Source organism: Mastigoproctus giganteus, chromosome 13, assembly GCF_048544385.1.
Source record: "Mastigoproctus giganteus isolate SK-2022 chromosome 13, ASM4854438v1, whole genome shotgun sequence".
NCBI classification, from domain to species: domain Eukaryota; kingdom Metazoa; phylum Arthropoda; class Arachnida; order Uropygi; family Thelyphonidae; genus Mastigoproctus; species Mastigoproctus giganteus.
The window spans coordinates 108,741,113-108,765,599 of NC_143587.1; the positions used below are offsets into that span (position 1 = coordinate 108,741,113).

The 24,487-nt window shown below is 39.2% G+C and overlaps 1 protein-coding gene across 1 annotated transcript in view; it reads left to right on the plus strand.

The window, feature by feature from the left end:
• Positions 1-24,487, plus strand: part of LOC150076348 (phospholipase D1-like) — a 601,970-nt gene that overhangs the window by 174,795 nt on the left and 402,688 nt on the right. The window contains exon 9 of the mRNA XM_090387327.1: positions 8,294-8,443. Within this exon, the coding sequence (XP_090243453.1) occupies positions 8,294-8,443 (150 nt within the window). The remainder of the gene's footprint in view (positions 1-8,293; positions 8,444-24,487) is intronic.

A 24,487-nucleotide genomic window follows, 5' to 3' on the forward strand; every position in this document is an offset into this window, starting at 1 on the left:
CGCGTTGATCACTCATTATTGACTCGGCACTCGTTGGTTTGTGGCACAAGGAGTCGTCTTCTTCAGAAATGCTTCAAGAGGCATTTGTTTCTAAGATAATCTTCTTTATAAATTTCACAATTGCATGCATAAGCATTTTTTAACGGCACACACAAATTGCAACTAACACGATTCGCATGGAGTAACAAGTTTACGAAGCTTAAAAAAAAAAAGGAATGAAGAGAAGATTCTGAAAATTTATTTATGTTTTTTATACGATTGAAGATTCCAGTAAATAGGAAACACATTTCACCATAATAACGTAAAAAACCACACAATTTCAGCTATCAGTATTTTCGCAAATGCAATAACATGGAGTTTACTACCCGTTTATAATTGCTTGCAGTAACAGAAAAGCCCAATAAACCAGAAAGTGCAAATTGTTTTTATTGTTTTATGGTCGTGACTTCCAGAAATGTGATTTAGAAAAATATCACGATAGCTTTTAAAATCGATTCTTAAAATGGAACATATGATAACGATGAAAGTGTAGTGCATTTTAATGATTTCAATTGGTAACCAATAAAATTTACAAACCATGCTCATGACCTTTTATATGGCCTTAAGGTCACGCTCGTGACATTTTAGAGAGAAAAAATGACATTTTAGAAAGATAAATAGCTTAGTTCTGCAACAAAAATTTCAACTTCCGAGATCTTGAAACAAATTACCTAAAAACATTGTGTTATTGGGTTCACATTACGGTATTTTAACGATACAATGGTGTCTCTGGAACTGATTAATATCGTAAAGCGGAGTACACTGTATTGTATAGCTACGCACATGGTTTGAAATGCGGTATTTATGAATGTTTAACATTAATTTTTTGCAATTAATGGTCATATTTTCGATTTTGTTGATACTTGGGGGAAAAAACTCGTAAACCCGGGAGCTCGTAAAGCAAAAACTTGTAAAGCGAGAACTGCCTGTATATTCAGTTACTCTGAACTGCTAAGATTAGTTAACTGTCCTGAGCATTAGCTGCCTTCTCCACCTATGCGGAGAAAATGTTTAAACGGAGGAAAAGAATTCTTACTCCTGAGGTTCAGTAAAATACTAACAATGTTAATTGATAGTAAAAGACTGCTGTTTGTCGGTTGATTGGAATGACTTTACTGGGTTTTTTTTGAATTTTAGATGGAAGGGTTTATGGCCCTTTCTATTGTTTTGGAAACCAGAAATTGTAACTATTCTTTTGAAATATCAATCTTTATAACACTCAGCTGGTTGTTGGGGACTGATCACTTTGACTTGTTTGTAGACTGTTTCCATTTTTGGATTCTCTTACCTGATGTACTGATCAATCTGCTGGATTCCGAAGCCCAGTATTTATTCTGTATCATTATCATTGTAAATAGCCTTTATGTATCAATATCATTGTATATAGTTGCTTTAAATTTTACACAATGTATACTGTTACCTTTTAGCGGTGGATAGGGGAACCCTGGAGCCTGCAAATATTTAATAAAATACTTTGAATGCTTATTCTTTCTTACATCCTTTCCTCAAGATCAGATGTTATGCTTCTGGGCCTATCTGCTCGTAATCCATGTGTGAAGTACCATGTTCTCTAAGGCCCGATGTATCCTGATGAATGTGCACCTGTTGATGTAATTGATGTACCTGATGAATGTGCACCTGTTGGGCTGCCATCAGTGGGGTAATACTTCTTGGTACAAACGTGCAGCCTCGAGTGCACTGCCATTAGCTTTACCATACATGAAATGCATGTCCGCATATTCTTTGTTGCAGTAACTTCTTTCCTTGTTGACTATTCTTTGACAAGTATTAGTATGCCTGCTATGTCTCAGAGCATTGAGAGAGGGGAAAAAGAGAGAGAGAGAGAGAGAATGAGCATAACCTAACCTAAACAAACAAGTCAGTGGTGGATCCCAACTAGAAATGTGCAATATCTCAAAAACGATTCACTTAAGGACCCAGGTTTACTAGGCTTTTTTGCATTTGTAGTCTGTACAGTTCACCTTTAAATTATTGACCATTACTTTTGAAACACCCTGTATAGTGATGACATGGGTATTCCTGTCAATTAATCAGTATGAAACCCATGCAATTAGGAAAGGGAATAACATAAGCATTAGCATTAGTAGAGGCATACGATGCAAGAAAGCAAGCTTATGCAGAAAAAAAAAAACCTTCCACTTGACCCCCCCCCATCCATTCCAAATACCTGTCCAGCTGAGCCTTAAATTTATTTAGGCTATCAACTCCCACAACAAGGGATGGAAGTCTGTTCCACCAACCAACTACCCACTGGATAAAGGCAAATTTCCGGACATGTATCCTTCATCTGTCTTTCCTCAATTTGAATTTATGTCCTCTCAGGTGATTATTCTGAGGAAGAGATAAAATCCCATCAGCATTGAGCATGCTCAAACCATTTAAGGCTTTATACACCTCTATCAGATAACCTCGCCAGTGCCTAGTCTCCAGACACTATAATTTGCAAAACGTAAGCCTTTCTTCGTAAGAGCAACCCTTTGTTCCATTCACTAACCTTGTTGTTCTTCTCTGTACTCGTTCCAGCAACTCTACATCCTTCTTGAAGGCGCCTCCGTAGCCAGGTGGGAAGGAGCAGCAGTGCGTAGCACACGCTTCTTGATTAGACCGGGGTTCGAGCCCGTCACCACCAAATACGGAGGATGCGGAAAGGTCAGGAAATGACCACCGCATATCCCGGAGCAATATGGCCTTAGTTGCTAATGCTCCTAAAAACCAAATAACAACAACAACATCCTTCTTGAAATGAGGCCTCCAGACCTGTATACAGTACTCAAGGTGTGGCCTGACCATTGCCTTATACAAGAGAATAATCACCTCCTTATCCCTGCTAGAAAAATTCCTGTATATCATTGATAAGACACCATGAGCTACTCTTGCAGCCCGTCTGCACTGCTCAGAGAACTTCATATCTGCCTGCACAATTACCCCCAGGTTCTTTTCATTCTCTACCACTGTCAGTCAGTGTAGTACCACAGAGTTGATATGTTGCTCTGGGGTTGCTGTTTCCCAAATGTAGTACTTTACATTTGTCAATGTTAAACTTCATTTGCCACCTCTCAGCCCATCTGCTCAACCTTTCCAGATCCTGTTTGGATCTGGAAAGGTTGAGCAGATGAAGGGATTCTCTTACCAAGAGAGGCTTAAGTTCTGCAAATTGCAGTGGCTGGAGACTAGGCACCTGCGCGGTGATCTGATTGAGGTCTATAAGGCCTTGAATGGGTTGAGCACGCTGAATTCTGATGGGATCCTTCCACTTGTTCAGATTACGAACCTACGGGGACATAAGTTCAAATTAAGAAAGGACAGATGTAGAATAGATGTGCGGAAATTTGCCTTTAGCCAGCGGGTGGTTAATTGCTGGAACAAACTTCCATCTGTCGTTGTGGAAGTTGATAGGTTAAATAAATTTAAGGAGGAACTGGACAGGCATTTGGAGGGAATGGCGTGATGATTTTTTTTTTTTTTTTTTTTTTTTTGGCTGATGCTGCATAAGCTCCTACACTTGCTTTCTTGCATCATGTGCCACTACTACTACTACTACTACTGTTGCAGCAGCATACCGTCAGTAGTGTCCTTAACAACCCTGCCAACTTTTGTATCGTCTGCAAACTTGGACATTAAGCTTGATATACCATCGTCAATATTATTTATAAATACAGAAAACAATAACGGACCCAACACTGAACCCTGAGGGACTCCACTGATAACATTAGTCCACGATGAGCAGTGTCCATTGCACTCTCTGTCTTCTCCCCCTCAACCACCCCTTTATCCATAGCAGCAATTTGCCTCCAATGCCACACTGCTCCAATTTGTGCGGCAGTCTTCCATGTGCAACAGTATCAAAAGCCTTTCTAAGATCCAAGTATATAATGTAAAAGTTATTCCCTGCATCCAGTTCTTTTGTGACTGCATCATAGTATCCAATCAAATTAGTCAGGCAAGACTTCCCCTTAACAAAACCATGCTGTGTCTGAGCTATAACTGAAGTCTTGTCTAGATGATCCTGCAGTACTTCTTTAACCAGTGACTCCATTAATTTTCCTGGAACAGAAGTTAAACTCACAGGTCTATAATTACTTGTGTCGCCCTTTGATCCTCCTTTGTGAATTGGGTCACATTTGCACATCTCCAGTCTATGGGTACCTCCCCTGAGTCCAAGGAAGCTCTCATAATTATGGCTAAGGGTTTGCTAACTTCCTTTGCTGCCTCCTTTAATATAACTGGATAGATCCCATCCACCCCAGGTGCCTTTCTTGTGTTTATCTTCAACAGTTTCTCCTCCACTTTACTCTCAGTTATTACAAGATTATCTAGCTTACTGCCACTGTTGAATACACCTCTAGTATTCCTCTCGCTGAATAACTCCTCATGTGTGAATGTCGATGCAAAATATTCATTTAGTTTGTTAGCTACCTGAGCAGGATCATCAACAGTTGAACCATCGATATCAAGTGGACCAATCTGATTCATCCCCTTCCTTCTGGAGTTTACATAAGTAAAGAACTCTTTGCTGTTTTTCTTTGCATCCCTTGCCAAAGATTTCTCGTAATCTGCCTTCGCCTGCCTAACCTCCTTTGTAACTTGGTTACTGATCAACTTATATCTATCATAGGCTTCTGTGTCACGTGTTAATTTATATGTATCCCAAGCATTTGGGATGGAATTCAAAATCCAACATGATGGAATTTGAATTCCATCCCAAATGCTGGTACCTTCCTAGCACCGCAACTCATTGAGCAACCGCAGGCATTATTGTCATCTTTTGAGGGCTTCCGAAATGAAGATAGAGGAACAGGAATGGTGCAAAGAGGGACATGCAACCACTCAACATGCTAAGATGGGGAGACCACCACCACTGGTTGACAAGCAAGGTGAATGGCAGCAGGCACATGCTTTGCAGGATGGTAGACCAGAACCAGGGTGCACAGAGAAACAGGTTCTGAGCATGCACTATCGAGTAGATGCTCTAGTGACTAGGCCAGTGGAGTAGGTAACCTGTTCATGTGCCCATGTTGACCAACCATTATTAACATATTTGCTTACATTTCATTTCATTTATTCAACTTTTTTCTTTTCTTTTTTTTATGAAAACCACAAATACGAGAGGTATTAGAACCTCTAGTGCTTAGTATCATGCTTGGTTTGGAGGTTGAGAAGACGAAAGAAGATATTTACTGATATTAGACTTGAACTTCTGTAGACTGGAATTTTCAGGAAATACATATGAAGGACGGTTGTTCCAAAAAAACATCAGTTGAATGAATAAACAAGGAAGGTGAAAATATGGTTCTGTGAGTTTGAAGTTGAACAGTAAATGGAAGTTGGCAGGTGGTGGCACATGTTCGGACTGATTTGAAAGAGAGAGCGGGAATTATAGAAGCCAATTCAGAACAGTGCCCATGGAAGTATCTATAGAAAAGGCATGCAGCAGAAACAGAATATCTATGAGACAGATAGTGGAGAGACTCTGTTAGGAGGAGACATTAATTAACCTAACTGCCCTCTTCTGAATGGAATCTAGAAGCCTAAGAGAGATTTTGGGGGCACCGCCCCCAGATGTGGGAACAATATTCCATGGTAGGGTGGATTTGTGATTTGTACAGAGTGAATAGTTGCTTGGAAGAAAAGTAACACCAAGAGCAAAAGAGAAAACCAAGTTTTTTAGATGCTGAGGAAGCAATATTTGTAATGTGCTTGTCCCAAGAGAGATTAGAAATCAGGTTAACCCCCAAAACAGATATTATCATCTTGCCTAGAAATTGGAGTGTGACCAAAGATAAGCATAGGAGCAGAAGAATCCTTTTTGCAAGACTGAGTTTTTGAAGGACTGAAATCAACCAAGTTGTCTTTGTTCCACTGGAGAATTACCTGGAGATCAGCATTTAAGGAATTAGTAGCAAATATTCGAGCAGTTGAAGCCGATTGAGTAGGGCAAGTTTTCTCAAACTGGAATGCAATGTGCTATCATTGTCAAAACTATGGACAGGATTTCCAATCAATGGAAGAAGGTCATTAATATACAAGAAGAAAAGAGTGGGGGAAAGAACTGAACCTTGGAGGACACCAGTATTAGTGAACAAGTTAGAAGACAGAGAGCCATCTACCGTCACCCCCAGTGAGCGATCAGAGAGAAAACTGGATAACCAATTACAAAAAAACAGTTGGCAAACCATAAGAGAAGCTTGTTTAGAAGACCTTTATGCCAAACACGATCGAAAGCCTTTGAGATATCAAGAGCAACTGCTTGTGTTTCACCAAACTTTTCCATTGAATTTGCCCATAAATGGATAACATAAGCCAGAATATCACCAGTTGATCGACACTGATGGAATCCATACTGGTGATCGTTGATCAGATGGAAGGTTTCTAGGTAGTTTAAGAGTTGGCAGTTAATTGGTTTCTCCATTACTTTAGAAAGAGTAGAAGTAATTGCAATGGGACAATAATTGGATGGGAGGGATTTGTCACCCTTTTTAAGAACTGGCTGGATATGAGCAAATTTCCAAGCAGAAGGAAAAACACCTTTGGAATAAGAAAATAAAAAAAAGGCTGCAAAGAACAGGAATAAGTTCAGCAGCATCAAGACCTGGAGCTTTCTTAGCATCAAGATTCGTCAAAATCCTTCTGACATCCTTTTGACGGAAGACCGCAGGAGGCATTGAATGGAGCTTGTTAGAAATGGTGGGAGGTGTTTTACCAAGATGATTAATACATGAGTTGGAAGAAAAATGGGATGCTAGCAGGTCAGCTTTATCCTTGGCTGAAATGACAACAGAACCATCTGGTTTTGACAGAGGTGGGAGCAGAGATGAGCAAAAGTTGCGGCCAATAGCTTTAGCAAGAGACCAAAATGCCCGTCTACCATTAGGGCAAGAATCAAGTTTCTTTTTTCTACTCTTAGTCTGTTCAAAATCTAGTTTGGACTGATTATTAACTGCTTTATAATTGTTGCGAGCTTTGGTATAGGCAGAAAATGAAACTGAAGAATTGGAAACAAGCCAATTACGATATGCAATGTTCTTCTCTTGAACAGCCTTAGCACATTTATTGGAAAGCCAAGGTTTAGATAAAGGACGAGATTTTAAAGTGGAGTGTGGAATAAAGGATTCCATTACTACAAGAATAATTTCACTGACACGATCTGAGCAAACGTTGACATCAGAAATTTCGAAACAATAATCTGACCAAGGAAATATTTTATTTATTATGGATGTAGTATTTTTCCTTTTGCCTTGCCAAAGGTGTGTGTATCACTTTAGTTTGTTTTAATTTTTATGATTTTATTTTATTTTGAATGTTGAAGTATTTTGAAACTCAGTTAGCAGAATTGCATCTTGAAAAGTGTAATAACTAATTTTAGAGTTGTATCATGCAAACAATTTGTTTGCTGCATAATCTCAGGGAGACTTTAAAAACAAATTAATTTACTTACCTCACATGGACCCAATGCTTTCCTTCTTTACCAAATATAGATTAGGAACAATTTTAAAAAAGTGCTATAAATGTGTGTGTGTGTGTGTGTGTGTGTGTGTGTGTGTGTGTGTGTGTGTGTGTGTGTGTGTGTGTGTGTGTGTGTGTGTGTGTGTGTGTGTGTGTTGAGAAATAAACTTACTGGTGTCACAAACCAGGTTTTTTTTTATTCAGAATTTGTATATGCTTTAATTTTCATACAAGCATTTTAGAGAAAATGCTTGAAAATATAAAAAATCATACAGATACTATGTAGCTGCAGTGAAACAAAACAAAGTTTTGCATAATATATTGTTTACTCAAACTTCAGTTTGCTTTCATTAGATCTGCATACAATTTGACTCTTTACACTGACCATACAATAACTGTTATAATTTTTCTGTAGCTTGAAGCATTTGCACTAGAGTGACTCAGGTTGTAGCTGGGTTGTCATCTCCTATACTCAAGTTGCCTACCTGCCCACCGATAAATGATGCTGTCTGGGTGATGGTACTCAACTGAGAATAAATAAAAATAGACGTGGACTGCTGTACTTGGGAAGGGTTACTTATCAAAGTGCATGGGAAGGGACCCCTTGAAGGAATTTGCAATATGAGATGCTGTATAGTGATGATGTTTATACAAATGTCAGTTTGCTTTCATTACAGCTGTGTAGTTTGATGTTTTGCACTAACATTATGATAGTCTTCATATAATTAAAAAGTATATTTTAAACCATTGGACTCTCTTCTTAAATTTAAGTTAGTAAACATTATTTCAGGTGGCTGGTGCTAAAAGATAATTTCCTTGCATATATAAAACCCAAGGATGGGGAAGTTAAAGGTGTTCTGTTAATGGATCAGGGTTTTAAAATTGAGTCATCTGAGTCTGTGAACATAAAAAATGGTATTGGTGTAAGAACTTTATGCAGGTTAGTATTCTTAGATTAGTTAATATATTCTGTGTAAAGTGAATGTGTTTATTTGCCATTCTGAATCTCCCCTCTTTTCAGTTTTACCTACACATTTTATGAGTGGCTATCAAAATTTATATTGCTTGGATAAGTTTAGTAGATAACCATACTAAGCAAATATTCTTCATTTTTTGCTCCAGTCCAGTGGTGAATCCCTCATCCTATTATTTCTTGCAGCTGTCTAGAGCATCTGGTTCTGTCAAGTTAATTTCAGTGAAATTAAAAATATTAAACTTAAAAAATTTCAAAAATTTTTAAAAGCAACAAAATAACTTTCTTTAAAGAAACAATTTTCATTTATTATTATTATTAGTATTTTTATTTTTTTGAAAAATAAAGCAGTAAAAGATGAGTTAAATAATATAATTAAAAAAATGTATAACAAAAAAAACAAAGAAGTATAATTTGAAACATTATAAAAAGTGGAAGTGCCGGATCCTCAGAGTATAATGATAACCTGAGTCCAACTTTTAAATTTTCACACTTTTGAATTTCTAGAGGATAAATTTGCCTTTGCAACCTTGAATACCCCATGATGATTTCAGTGTGATATGCAAGTCTCCATGAAAATGTTATTGTGGCCTGCCAACAGAATGGGTTTTTAGTAATAGTAATGGAGGCATGTAATGCAAGAAAGCAAGTGTATGAGCTTATGTAGCATCAACCAAAAAAAAAAAAAATTTCACACATCCATTCCCTCTAAAAGTTTGCCCAGTTGTTCCTTGAATTTATTTAAGCTATTAAATTCCACAAGGACAAATGGAAGTTTGTTTCAGCAATTAACCACCCGCTAAAGGCAAATTTCCTCAATTTGAATTTATGCCCCTTCAGATCATAATCTGAGCAAGCAGAAGAATCCCATCGGCATTCAGCTTGCTCAACCCATTCGAGGCCTTATACACTTCAATCAGCTTACCCCACACGTGACTACTCTCCAGGTCCTGCAATTTGCAGAACTTACGCCAACCCTTTATTCCACTCACCAATCTTGTTGCCCTTCTCTGTACACGCTCAAGCAACTCTACATCCTTCCTAAAATGAGGCCTCCAGACCTGTACACAGTACTCAAGGCATGGCCTGACCATTGCCTTATACAAAGGGATAATCACCTTCTTTTCCCTACTACTACAGTATATCATTGACAAAACTCCATGACCTGCTCCAGCAGTCTGTCTGCACTGCTTAGAGAACTTCATATCTGACTGCCCAATTACCCCCAGGTCTGTTTCATTTTCTTAATGTTAAACTTCAGTTGCCACTTCTCAGCCCATCTGCCCAAATTTTTTAGATACTGTTGCAGTAGCACACTACCAGTGCCAACCTTTGTATCATCTGCAAACTTCGACATTGAGCCTGATACACCTTTGATAAATATACAAGACAACAGTGGGCCTAACGCCAAACCCTGGGGGCTCCACTAATAACATTAGACCATGAAGAGCATTGTCCATTCATTACTACTCTCTGTCTTCTCCCACTAAACCACCCTTTTGTTTATTGTAGCAACTCACCCTTAATACCATACTGCTCTCCAATTTGTACAGTAGTCTTCCATGCACACCAGTGTCAAAAGCTTTCCTGAAATCCAGGTATATGATATCAAAATTATATTTTGCATCCAGTTCCTTTGAATCACATCATATTATCCAATCAGATTTGCCAGACAAGACTTTCCCTTAACAAACCCATGCTGTGTCTGAATTATTACTGCAGTCTTGTGTAGATGATCCTGGAATGCATCTTTAACCTTTTAGAAGTTAAACTAACTGGTCTGTAATTACTTGTGTCACCCTTAGATCCCCCTTTGTGAATTGGGGATACATTTGCACATCTCCAGTCTGTGAGGACTTCCCCTGAGTCCAAGGGTGCTCTCATAATTATGTCTAAGTGTTTGCTTACTTCCTTTGCTGCCTCCTGTAATATAACTGGATAGAACCCATCCACCCCAGGTGCTTTTCTTATATTTAACTTCAACAATTTCTCCTCCACTTTGCTCTCAGTTATTACAGAATCATTACGCACCCTGTTATAGTTTGATAAACTTATGGTATTTTCTTCCCTTAATAACTCCTCATGTGTGAATGTAGATGCAAAATACTCATTCAGATTATCAGCTATCTGAGCATGATCATCAACACTCAAACCATTGATATTAAGTGGACCAATGTGATTCATTCCCTTTCTTCTAGAGTTTATATAATAGAAGTTCTTGCTGTTTTTCTTAGTATCTTTTGCCAAAGATTTCTCATAATCTGCCTTTGCTTGCCTAATCTTCTTTGTGACTTGATTACAAACTAGGTTATATCTGCCATAGGCTTTTGTGTCTCCTGATAATTTATATGCATTCCATGCATTTTTATTTCCTGCCACGAGTCTCATTGACATCCATTTAGGCCTAAACCTTGAACAATGTTTCTTAAAGGGTATGAAAAGCCTAGTAGCTTCCACGAATAGTTCCTTGAATGCTTCCCACTTAGAATTTGCTAACATCATCAGTTTGTCCCACTGTCAGAATTTAAAAATTGGCTAATATTGCACTGTTCATCTATGTCAACTGGATGCACTTCTTTAGATTTTATGTTTTTCTAAATCAACAGCAGAACCCCTCCTCTCTTCCTATCCTATCTATCCTTTTTTGTACACCCTTAGATCCCCCTTTCTACTTTTAGAGGGATTCACTCAATGTGTGAATCCCCCTTTTGTTTCAAGTAATGTAACAATTGAAGAATTGAGTAGGATCAGCTTGATAGAGTTTTTAGACAATTTTGGAAAATGTTTCTCATAGTTTCTCCTCATATCGTAATATTGTAAGCATCGACCGATGCAGAAAGCTTGCAGAATTAAAGAATCCAAGTTAAAATTTCATGAAATATTTCCAGTCAACTTTCATACTGGCTCATTAGTATTCAAATCTGTCATTTCCCTATTCATCATTATCTAGTTATTAACCTGGTAATAGTATTACCTCTCCTCCTGTAATACGAGTAGTATCACCTACCCTGACAGGACCTAGACTTTCCTGTTTGTAAAAAGTATTTGGTTTTTTTGAATTGTGCTTGGAGTGTAATAAGATTCCATGATTTTGATTTTATCTTGTATTAATTTTTTTTCTCTATTTTTTATATAATAATTCAAAATTTTGTAAATCTGTTTTTTTCGCTAATAAAGATACTTACTGTTTATAATAATAAAAAAAATTATTACTTATGTGAAGATGAAAGAAGATACTTTGATAATAGACTTAAATTTCTGTAGATTGAAATTTTCAGGAAATATGTGTGTGAAGTTAGGGTGTCCAGAAAAAAAAGTTGAAGGAATAAACGAGGAAGAAGAAAAGTTGGTTCTGTGAGTTTGAAGCTGGACAGTAAAAGGATGCTGAGTGGTTGTGGTACATGTTCGGACTGGTTTGGAGAGAAAAGGAGAATTCCAGAAGCCAATTCAGGAGAATAGCACCAATGGAAGTGTCCATAGACAAGGCATGCAGCAGAAATAGAACATTCTGAGACAAAAAATTGGTGAAACATTGTAAGAGATGGGTCATCAATTCATCTAACTGCCCTCTTTTACATGGAGTCTAGAAGCCTGAGAGAGAGAGAGAGAGAGGTTTAAGAGCATTACCCCACATGTGGGAATAATATTCCATGGTAATGCAGATATTAGATTTGTATGGAGTAAGCTGCTGTTTAGAAGAAAAGTAACACTGACAGCAAAAGAGAAAACCTATTTTTTAGATGAAGAGGAAGCAATATTTGTGATGTACTTATGCCAAGAGAGAATACAAATCAGGGTAATCACTAGGAGAGATATGTCATCTTGCATAGAAATCTATTATTCATGCATTAAGAATCTGCAGATAAAGAAACCAACTAAGTGACAGGTCACAGTGTACTGATGTGGGATTTACTTAAAGATGTAAATACCAACAAGGGTAAAGAGAAGGGTTTTTGTTTTCATAAAGGTGACTACAGGGGGTCTCAGACAGTTTTTAAATTCTATACAGTGGGATCAACTGATGATGTTACCAATGGTGAATTCTAAATAGGAAGCCTTCAGGGACTTAATCTTGGAGGCTACTAAGCTTATTTCTTAGCTACTAAGCTAAGAAATACTGTTCAATGTTCAGCCCTAAATGGATGTTGGATGAATTAATGAGACTCATGGCAGAGAAGAAAAACATGGGATACATATAAATTAATGGGTGACACGGACACCTACACTAGATATAAGCTAGTCTGTAATCAAGTCACAAAGGAGGTTAGGAAGGCAAAGGCAGATTACGAGAAATATTTGGCAAAGGATGCAAAGAAAAAACAGCAAAGAGTTCTTTATGTAAACTCTACAAGGAAGGGGATGAATCAGATTGGTCCACTTAACATAGATAGTTCGACTATTGACGATCCTGCTAAAGCCGCTAAGAGGATTTTTTTTACTTATTGATTTGAAATTATTGTTTTTCTAAAACTTTTGATTTAAATTTAGTAGTATAACATTATTTTGTGATTTTCTGATTAATTTGTTGTATTTATTCTTTACTCGGCCTTGTAATTGCATAAACGTATCGGTAAAGGTTTCCACGTGTTTCAACTCCGCTACCGTTCATAATTTTCGCGCCTTTGTGATACGATAGTTATACCGTACTAGATAGCGTTAGTTGAACTTCGTTAGTAGTTAAATTGTACGTTTAAATAAATACATATAACGACTTAGATTACAAACGTAATATAATTATATTTAACATAATTAATAACATAATTAATTATAATAAATTAATAGAATCATGACTCAGACCAGAGCAGCAAAGCAAAAGGCTCAAGCTAATGGAAGTGCTGTGGCTCAGAGCAGAACTGAGGGGGGCAGTTGTCCTCTGACTCACAGCCTTATAAAATGCACTGTTTGCTTGATGTTTGCAGAGCAATCGGGTACGGGACATGATACTGCCAAGGGGGATGTCTTTGTGTGTGCACGATGCAAGGAGTGTATCGATATCAGGCAACAACTCGGCGTTCTTGTGGGCCTATATGAGAGCTTGAAGGACAGGGTGGATGCCCTCGAAGAAACTAAATTGAGGGGCCCATCAAGCTCTCAGCTGCCCACATCAACGCCAGAGCTTGCATTTGGGCATCGCGGGACACAGAGACAACCCCCAAGGCAGAATGCGCTGGTCCAGAAGGAACTAGTAGTTGTTGGTGACTCTATTGTCAGGGAAACGGGGAACATGCTTTGTAAAAAAGATAGGTGGACCAGGACCAGGGTATGTCTGCCAGGGGCAAAGGTTGATGACGTTGTAGAGCGAATATCATCTTTTAAGGGCACAAAAGGTGATATAGTTGTGCACGTTGGCACTAATAATATTAAGAGTAGGAGACCGGCAGAATTACTTAACAAGTACAGGTCACTGTTGAACAAAAGCCGAGAATTAGGGTTGAATTTGAAAGTTTCTGCAATTCTGCCCAGACACGATAGGAGGGAGTATATGATGAGAGCCTTGTCGATCAATTCGGCCCTGGAAAGATTGGGCAAGGCTCAAGGGGTAGAATTTTTTTCAGCCTGGACTGTACTTGTTAACAGGAGAGATTGCTTCTACAGGGATGGGATACACTTAAATAGAAAGGGTGCAAGAATATTTGCTGATGCTATCGAGGCAGCATTAGGTGGGTCGGAAAACTGCTAGCTTGGGGGGAGACAAAGACCAATAGATTGATAGTAGCCACTGGCAGAGGTGAAAGAGATTCTTGCACTGCTTCTATTAGAATGAGCAGCAGCCTGAAAAACAAGATGCATGGTATTTCAGAGACTGCTGGGAGCCATTGCGGTACAAGTAAACACATGGGTTGTGTTAGGGTAGCTAAGAATAGAAACAGGTGCAGGTATACTTGCGTGTACACCAATGCTAGGAGTTTAGTAAATAAATTTGATGAATTTGAGGTATTGCTCAAAACATCGAAGGCAGATGTTGGGATATCAGAGACGTGGTGTAACACAGATATAAGGGATGCAGAACTGCAATTTGGGGAGTACAACGTCTACAGAAAGGATAGACAGGATAGGAAGGGAGGAGGGGTTATGCTATTAGTTAAGAAACACATAAAAACCAAGTAAGTGAAGCCAGTAGACATCGCTGGACAGTGCAGTGTTGAGTCAGTTTGGTGTGACATAAGCATTGGGAGATCAAAATTGAGAGTAGGAGTGTGCTATAGGCCTAATGACTCTGATGAGTATAATAAGGAACTGTACAGGGAAATAGAGTGGGCCAGTAAATCAGAGAGTCTTATAATGGGAGATTTTAATTTCCCAGATATTGACTGGAATTTGGGGGCTGGTTACTCACACACTAGCAGGGCTTTTGTGGATTTGTTGGATGATTGTTTTCTACATCAGCATGTTCGGGAGGCAACTAGAGGGAGGAATACTCTTGATTTGATTATCAGCAGTGATTCTTCATGCATTAGGATTCTGCAGATAAATGAACCACTAGGTGGCAGTGATCACAGTGTGCTGAAGTGGGATTTACTGAAAGAGGTAACTACCATTAGGGGTAAAGGGAAGGGTTATTGCTTCCGTAAAGGCGACTACGATGGACTGAGACAGTATTTAAATTCTATACAGTGGGACCAACTGATGATGTTACCAACAGCAAATTCAAAATGGGAAGCATTCAAAGAACTTATCTTGGAAGCTACTAGGCTTTACATACCAACTAAGAAATATTGTTCAAGGTTTAGGCCAAAATGGATGTCAGATGAACTGATGAGGCATATGGCAGAGAAGAAAAATGCATGGGATACTTACAAATTAACACATGACACAGAAGCCTATGATAGATACAAGTTGATATGCAACCAAGTTACAAAGGAGGTTAGGCAGGCGAAGGCAGATTACGAGAAATCCTTGGCAAGGGATGCAAAGAAAAACAGCAAAGAGTTCTTTACTTATGTAAACTCTAGAAGGAAGGGGATGAATCAGATTGGTCCACTTGATATTGATGGGTCAACTGTTGATGATCCTGCTCAGGTAGCTAACAAACTAAATGAATATTTTGCATCGACATTCACACATGAGGAGTTATTCAGCAAGGGGAATGCCAGAGGTGTATTCAACTCTAGCAGTAAGCTACAGAATCTTGAAATAACTGGGAGTAAAGTGGAGGAGAAACTGTTGAAGATAAACACAAGAAAGGCACCCGGGGTGGATGGGATCTATCCAGTTATATTATAGGAAGCAGCAAAGGAAGTAAGCAAACCCTTAGCCATAATTATGAGAGCTTCCTTGGACTCAGGGGAGGTACTCATAGACTGGAAATGTGCAAATGTGACCCCAATTCACAAAGGAGGATCAAAGGCTGACACAAGTAATTATAGACCTGTGAGCTTAACTTCTGTTCCAGGAAAATTAATGGAGGCACTGGTTAAAGAAGCACTGCAGGATCATTTAGACAAGACTTCAGTTATAGCTCAGACACAGCATGGTTTTGTTAAGGGGAAGTCTTGCCTGACCAACTTGATTGGATACTATGATGCAGTCACAAAAGAACTGGATGCAGGGAATAACTTTGATATTATATACTTGGATCTTAGAAAGGCTTTTGATACTGTTGCACATGGAAGACTGCTACACAAATTGGAGCAGTGTGACATTGGAGGCAAATTGCTGCTATGGATAAAGGGGTGGTTGAGGGGGAGAAGACAGAGAGTGGTAATCAATGGACACTGCTCATCGTGGACTAATGTTATTAGTGGAGTCCCTCAGGGCTCAGTGTTGGGTCCATTATTGTTTTCTGTATTTATAAATGATATTGATGATGGTATATCAAGCTTAATGTCCAAGTTTGCAGATGATACAAAGGTTGGCAGGGTTGTCAAGGACACTACTGACACTATGCTGCTGCAACAGGATCCGGAAAGGTTGAGCAGATGGGCCGAGAGGTGGCAAATGAAGTTTAACATTGACAAATGTAAAGTACTACACATGGGAAACAGCAACCCCAGAGCAACGTATCAACTCTGTGGTACTACACTGACAGTGGTAGAGAATGAAAGGGACTTGGGGGTGATTGTGCAGGCAGATATGAAGTTCTCTGAGCAGTGCAGACGGGCTGCAAGAGTAGCTCATGGAGTATTGTCAATGATATACAGGAATTTTTCCAGCAGGGATAAGGAGGTGATTATTCCCTTGTATAAGGCAATGGTCAGGCCACACCTAGAGTACTGTATACAGGTCTGGAGGCCTCATTTCAAGAAGGATGTAGAGCTGCTGGAACGAGTACAGAGAAGGGCAACAAGATTAGTGAATGGAACAAAGGGGTGCTCTTACGAAGAAAGGCTTAAGTTTTGCAAATTACAGTGTCTGGAGACTAGGCACCAGCGAGGTGATCTGATAGAGGTGTATAAAGCCTTGAATGGTTTAAGCATGCTCAATGCTGATGGGATTCTTCCTCTAGCTCAGAAAAATCACCTGAGAGGGCATAAATTCAAATTGAGGAAAGACAGATGTAGGATAGACGTGCGGAAATTTGCCTTTAGCCAGTGGGTGGTTGGTTGGTGGAACAGACTCCCATCCCTTGTGGTAGAGGTTGATAGCCTAAATAAGTTTAAGGCTCAGCTGGACAGGTATTTTGAACGAACAGTGGGGTGAAGTGGAAGTGGTTTTTTTTTTTTTTTTTTTTTTTTTTTTGGCTGATGCTGCATAAGCTTGCTTTCTTGCATCAAATGCCTCTACTAATGCTAATGCTAAGTAGCTGATAAACTGAATGAGTATGTTGCATCTACATTCACACATGAGGAGTTATTCAAGAAGGGGAATGCCAGGAATTTATCAAACTCTAACAGGAAGCTAAGTGATTTTGTAATAACTGAGAGCAAAGTGGAGGAGAAATTGATGAAGTTAAACATAAAAAAAGCACCTGGAGCAGATTGAAGCTATCCAGTTTTAATGAAGGAGACAGCAAGGGAAGTAAGCAAACTCTTAGCCATAATTATGAAAGCATCCTTAGAGTTAGGGGATGTCCCCATGGACTGGAGAAGTGCAAATGCATCCCCAGTTCACAAAGGGGGTTCAAATGGTGACACAAATAATTATAGACCTGTTAATTTAACTTCTGTTCCTGGGAAAATAATGGAGTCACGGGTTAAAGAGGTGATACAGGATCACCTAGACAAGAAAGCAGTAATAGCTCAGACAAAGCATGGGTTTGTTAAGGGGAAGTCGTGTCTGACCAATTTGATTGGATACTACAATGTGGTCACAAAGGAACTGGATGCAGAAAATAATTTTGATATCATATACTTGGATTTCAGGAAAGCTTTTGATACTGTTGCACATGGAAGACTGTTTTACAAATTGGAGCAGTATGGCATTAAGGGCAGGTTACTGCAATGGATAAAGGGATGGTTGAGTGGAAGATGGCAGAGAGTTGTAATAAATGGACACTGCTCTACATGGACTTATGTTATTATAGAGTTCTACAGGGTTTGGTGCTGGGCGCATTCTTGTTTTGTATATTTTTCAATGTTTTATCGATGAATATATATCAGGCTTAATGTCCATGTTTGCAGATGATGCAGAGGTTGGCTGGGTTGTTAATGAAAGTGAAGATAGTGTGCTACTGCAACGGAATCTAGAAAAGTTAAGTAGATTGGCTGAGAAGTGGCAACTGAAGTGTAACGACAAATGCAAAGTACTCCATATGGGTAGCAGTAACCCAAGAGAAACATACCAACTCTGTGGTACTACCCTCAGGGAGGTGGAGAATGAAAAAGACCTGGAGGTAATTGTGCAGTCAGATATGAAGTTCTCTGAGCAGTGCAGATGGGCTGCCAGAACATGTCATGAAGTTTTGTCAATGATATATATAGGAGTTCTGTTAGCAGAGACAACGAGGTGATTATCCCTTTGTATAAGGCAATGGTCAGGCCACACCTTGAGTACTGTATACAGGTCTGGAGGCCTCATTTTAGGAAGTATGTAGAGTTGCTAGAACAAGTACAGAGAAGGGCAACAAGATTGGTGAGAGGGTTGCACTTATGAAGGAAGGCTTAAGTTCTGCAAGTTGCAGCATCTGGAGACTAGGCACCTGGGAAGTGATCTGATCAAGGTGTATATGGCCTTGAATAGTTTGAGCAGGTTCGATGCTGATGGGATACTTCTGCTTGCTCAGATTAAGAACCTGAGGGGGCATAAATTCAAATTGAGGAAAGTCAGTTGTAGAATTGATGTGCGGAAGTTTGCCTTTAGCCAGTGGGTAGTTTATTGCTGGAACAGATTTCCATCTGTTGTTATGGAAGTTTATAGCTGCTTAAATAAATTTAAGGCTGATCTAGACAAACATTTAGAGAGTGACTGGATGGGTGAAATGTGAAGGGGTTTTTTTGGCTGATACTGTATAAGTTGGCTTTATTGCATTATATGCCTAAACTAATGCTAATGCTAGAGTAGAAGTAAGTGCAATGGAATGATAATTGGATGGGAGGGATTTCTTACCCTTTTTGGGATCTGGCTGGATATGAACAAATTTCCAGCAGAAGACCATAGGAGACATTGAATGGAGTGTGCTGGGAATGGTAGGAAGTGGTTTACCAAGATTATCGATACAAGAGATAGAAGAAAAGTAAGATGCTAGCAGGCTGGCTTTTTCTTTACCTGAGGTGATGATAGAACCATCCGGTTTTAACAGAGGTGGGAGTAGAGGTGGCTAACACCTTTGGCAAGAGACAAGAATCTTCATCTACCATTTGGACAAGAAGCAAGTTTTCTATCTTAGTCTGTTTAAACTGATTAATAACTGCTTTACAATTGTTGCAAGCTTTGGTGTAGGCAGAAAATGAACTGGAGGTTTGGATGCAAGCTACTTGTAATAGGCAATATTCTTATCTTGAGCCTTAGCGTATTGATGGAAAACCAAGGGTTACATAAAAGATGAAATTTTAAGCTGGAATGTGTAAAAAAAGGATTTCATCTCTACAAGAATAATTTAATTGACACGATCTGAGCAAACAATGACATCATGAGATTTAAAATGGTAATTCAATTAGGAAATTGAATTACCATTTTAAATATACATATAGGCATACCTAGCTAATACGGCGAGTTAGGTTTCAGACCACCGCCATAAAGCGAATCACAGCCTTTTTTTCAGTTACAGTGCAAATAAAAGCCTAAAAACATATTTACACTATCATTTATTAAGTGTGCAATAGCATTAGGATTAAAAAAAAAATGATACAAAAGTAAAAACAATAAATAAAAAAAATGCTACAGTTCTGTGTTGCTAACCTTAAAATGTTTTTGTCCTTTGATTATTATGACTGACGAATAAACATTTTAGAAGCAATTATGGAAAGAAAGCTGAAGGAGATAGTGGAGCTTCATCATCTGAGCCTTCAACGAACCTTATTCCCTTTGCTGGTGGAGAGTCTTGCCTTGATGTTGAATGGTAGCGCTACTTGCTGTTGAAAGTTGGGGGTGGCTGTGGCACCTTCTTAAAATAAGACAACAAATAACTTTGCCTCATTGACTGATGCTTCCTTTTGCGAAGGATTTCTCTGTAGCATGCTATACTGTTTGATAGTATTTTACCCGCTGTAGAACTTTAAAAATTGACGTTAATCCTCTCAAAGCCTTCCAGTTCTCTTGCCATTTCCACCACATTTGCAGTCACTTCTTCCACTGAAGTCTTGAACCCTTCAAAGTTATCCGTGTGGGTGTGAATCAACTTCTTCCAAACTCCTTTTAATGTTGATATTTTTACCTCTTCCCATGAATAACAAATGTTCTTAATGGCATCTAGAATGGTAAATCCTTTCCAGAAGGCTTTCAGTTTATTTTGCCTAGACCCATCAGAGGTAACACTATCTAAGGCAGCTATAACATTAACAAATGTCCATCATAAATAATAGGACTTGAAAGCAGCAATTACTCCTTGATCCATGGGCTGCAGAATAGATGTTATGTTAGCAGGCAGGAAAACAACATTAACCTCTTTGTACATCTCCATCAGAGCTCTTAGTGACCAGGTGCATTGTCACTAATCAGTAATATCTTGAAAGGAATTTTTTTTACTAAGCAGTTGACCTCAACAGTAGGCTTAAAATATTCAGTAAACCACATAGTGAACAGATCTGCTGTCATCCAGGCTTTGTTGTTTGATTTGTAATACACAGGCAGGCTAGCTTTATCATAAGTCTTGAGGTGGCCCTAGGATTTTCAGAATGGTAGATGAGCACTGGCTTCAACTTGCAGTCATCAGCTGCATTAACTCCCAACAAGAGAGTCAGCCTATCCTTTGCAGCTTTGAAGCCAGGCATTGACTTCTCCTCTCTAGCTATGAAAGTCCTAGATGGTATCGTCTTCCAATATGGGGCTGTTTTGTCAACGTTGAAATTCTGCTGCTTAATGTAGCCAACTTCATCAATTACCTTAGCTAGTCATCTGAATAGCTTTCTGCAGCTTCTACATCTCAGCACTAGCTGCTTCACTTTTATGTTGTGGAGATGGCTTCTTTCCTTAAACCTCATGAACCAACCTCTGCTAGTTTCAAACCTCTCTCTCTCTCTCTCCTGCAGCTGCTTTGTCTCTCTCAGCCTTCATAGAATTATAGACAGTTAGGACCTTGCTCTGGATTAGGCCTTGGCTTAAAGGAACATTGTGGCTGATTTGATCTTCTATCCAGACCACTAAAACTTTCTCCATATCGACAATAAGACTGTCTTGCTTTCTTATCACTTTCATGTTCACTGGAGTAGAACTTTTAATTCTTTCAAGAACTTCTCCTTTGAGTTCACTACTGTGTTAACTGTTTGGCACACCAAATTTAGCTTTTGGCCTATCTCGGCATTCAACATGCCCTTCTTACTAAGCTTAATTATTTCTAGCTTTTGATTTAAAATAAGAGGCTTGTGACTCTTCTTTTCACTAGCACTACACTTAGGGGTCATTGTACTGTAATTAATAATTACAATAATAACAATAACACAAGTAATAAGTTTGAAAAATTGAAAGTTGAAAAATTTTGAAAATTGCCAGAATGCAACACTGAGTCAAAGTGCACAAATGCTGTAAACAGACTGAGCACGAGTAACAAAGTGGTGCCGGTCGACTTGCTCGATTCAGCTCAGAGTCAGCTGATGTGCACGTCACCACCAAAAACCCCCTTAAGAGCAAGGCAAGTGCTGAAAATAATAAACATGAATATAATTGAAAAGCGGCATATTAGCAAAGCGCCTTAAAGCGAGGTAAGCCTGTACATACATACCAAATTCCTTACGATGCCTCAACTGTCAAAAATATGGACACTCGCAAATGGCCTGTTGTGGTGCCCTTGCCTGTGTTTGATATGGTGCAAAGAAACATGAAATTATGGGATGTTCGGCTACAAAACCCGTATGCATTAACTGTCAAGGAGAATATCCTGTGTACTTAAGAGCATGTCGGCAGTGGAAGGAGGAAAAAGAGATTCAAATTCTCAAACCAGACCTGAACATATCTTATCAGGAGGCAAGAAAAGTGGTGAAGCCAGTAATAAAAAGTAAATAGCAATAATTCAACATATGTGGAAAGTTGCAAAAAGCATTTTATTGAGATGCAAACTGATATGACTGTTCCACTAAGAGAATCATTCACTCCCATTGAATGCTAGTTATTGAGCCCACATATGCCCACCTACAAAACATTTAGCTGCCACTCCAATATCAGTACCTCCTAATGCTCCACACTACCAAAACAAAGTGGTAAAGAAATGGCAAAAAAACCAGAAGAACCACCTGCAGTAAAAGAAATAATAGATGTAGAGGTTAAGGAAATACCAGGCAACTCAGTCCTGGTACTCTTTACAGAAGAACAAATGGACACATGTCAGTGTTTCTTTCCAAAGAAAAACATATCCAGGACTGAGAAAACAAAGCCCATAGCCTTTCAGAAGCTATCAGATGGACTCAAAAAATAAAAATAAATTCAAAGTCTTACAATGGAATTGCCATGGATTCTGTCAAAATAGTGAAGACATCAAGGCCCTCCTGCTTTTTCTTACAGGAACTTACAGGAGACTTAGCATTAGCATTAGCATTAGCAGGGGCATATGATGCAAGAAAGCAAGCTTATTCAGCATCAGCCAAAAAAAAAAAAAAAAAAACCCACTCCCATTTCACCCCTCCGTTCGTTCGAAATACCTGTCCAGTTGAGCTTTAAATTTGTTTAGGCTATCAACTTCAACAACAAGTGATGGAAGTCGGTTCCACCAACCAACCACCCGCTGGCCAAAGGCAAATTTCCGCACATCTATCCGACATCCGTCCTTCCTCAATTTGAATTTATGCCCTCTGAGGTGATTATTCTGAGAAAGATGAAGAATCCCATTGGCATTGAGCATGCTCAAACCATTCAAAGCCTTATACACCTCTATCAGATCACCTCGCCGGTGCCTAGTCTCCAGACTCTGTAATTTGCAAAACTTAAGCCTTTCTTCGTAAGAGCAACCCTTTGTTCCATTTACTAATCTTGTTGCCCTTCTCTGTACCCGTTCCAGCAGCTCTACATCCTTCTTGAAATGAGGCCTCCAGACCTGTATACAGTACTCAAGATGTGGCCTTACCATTGCCTTATACAAGGGAATAATCACCTCCTTATCCCTGCTAGAAAAATTCCTGTATATCATTGACAAGACACCATGAGCTACTCTTGCAGCTCGTCTGCACTGCTCAGAGAACTTCATATCTGCCTGCACAATTACCCCCAGGTCCTTTTCATTCTCCACCACTGTCAGTGTAGTACCGCAGAGTTGATACGTTGCTCTGGGGTTACTGTTTCCCATATGCAGCACTTTACATTTGCCGATGTTAAACCTCATTTGCCACCTCTCAGCCCATCTGTTCAACCTTTCCAGATCCTGTTGCAGCAGCATAGCGTCAGTATTGTCCTTAACGACCCTGCCAACCTTTGTATCATCTGCAAACTTGGACATTAAACTTGATATCCCATCATCAATATCATTCATAAACACCGAAAACAACAACGGACCCAACACTGAACCTTGAGGAACTCCACTAATAACATTAGTCCACATTGAGCAGTGTCCATTGATTACCACTCTCTGTCTTCTGCCACTCAACCATACCCTTATCCATAGCAGCAATTTGCCTCCAATGCCACACTGCTCCAATTTGTGCAGCAGTCTTCCATGTGCAACAGTGGAAGACTTGGGTAACTGTTCAGTTATTCACAAACACAGAGCTGGGAATGGACATGCCCATGGAGAAATCACCATTCTTGTGGATAATAATATGCCTTTTCAAGCTATACTACTTACTACCAACTTAGACGTGGTAGCAGTTCATCTAACAGTAGAGTTTCTCTTAACTGTTTGCAGCATCTATTTGCTATCTGGGAATGACATCCCACCCAGGCAGACCTTGATGATTCCATTAAGCAATGTCGTCCCTTTTCTATTACTGCGTGATTTCAATGGACATAATGCTGTAGGTTAGTGATGCCATCATTGGAAGGGGTCAGTCTATAGAGTGTATGCTCGAAAACAATGACCTGGCCATTCTAAATATGGGTTCTGATACTATTCACATGCCTGCTTGTACACTTCTTGTGATCACTCTCTCTCTCTCTCTCTCTCTCTCTCTCTCTCTCTCTCTCTCTCTCTCTCTCTCTCTCTCTCTCTGCCCCCTTCTCTCTTCCCTGTGCATACATGAGAGGTTGAAGACTTTTATCGAAGCAATCACTTCCCTGTGATATCCACTCTTTGTAACAGGAGACCATGCCGCCCATTGAGGATACCATGGTGGAAGATTGATCACACAGTTAAGTACATCACAGAAAGTATTGTCCAAGCAGCAGCAATTTCAATTCTAAAGACATCAACTCAGTTTCCACCATTTCCAAAACCATGGACAATCTAAGGGAGACATTTGCTAAGGTGTCTACCGAAGCATCTCCACCCCGTCCCCCAAGTTTCTGGCAAAAAGCTGAAAAGCAACATTTGAAGTTGTCTTCAAATAACTGAGT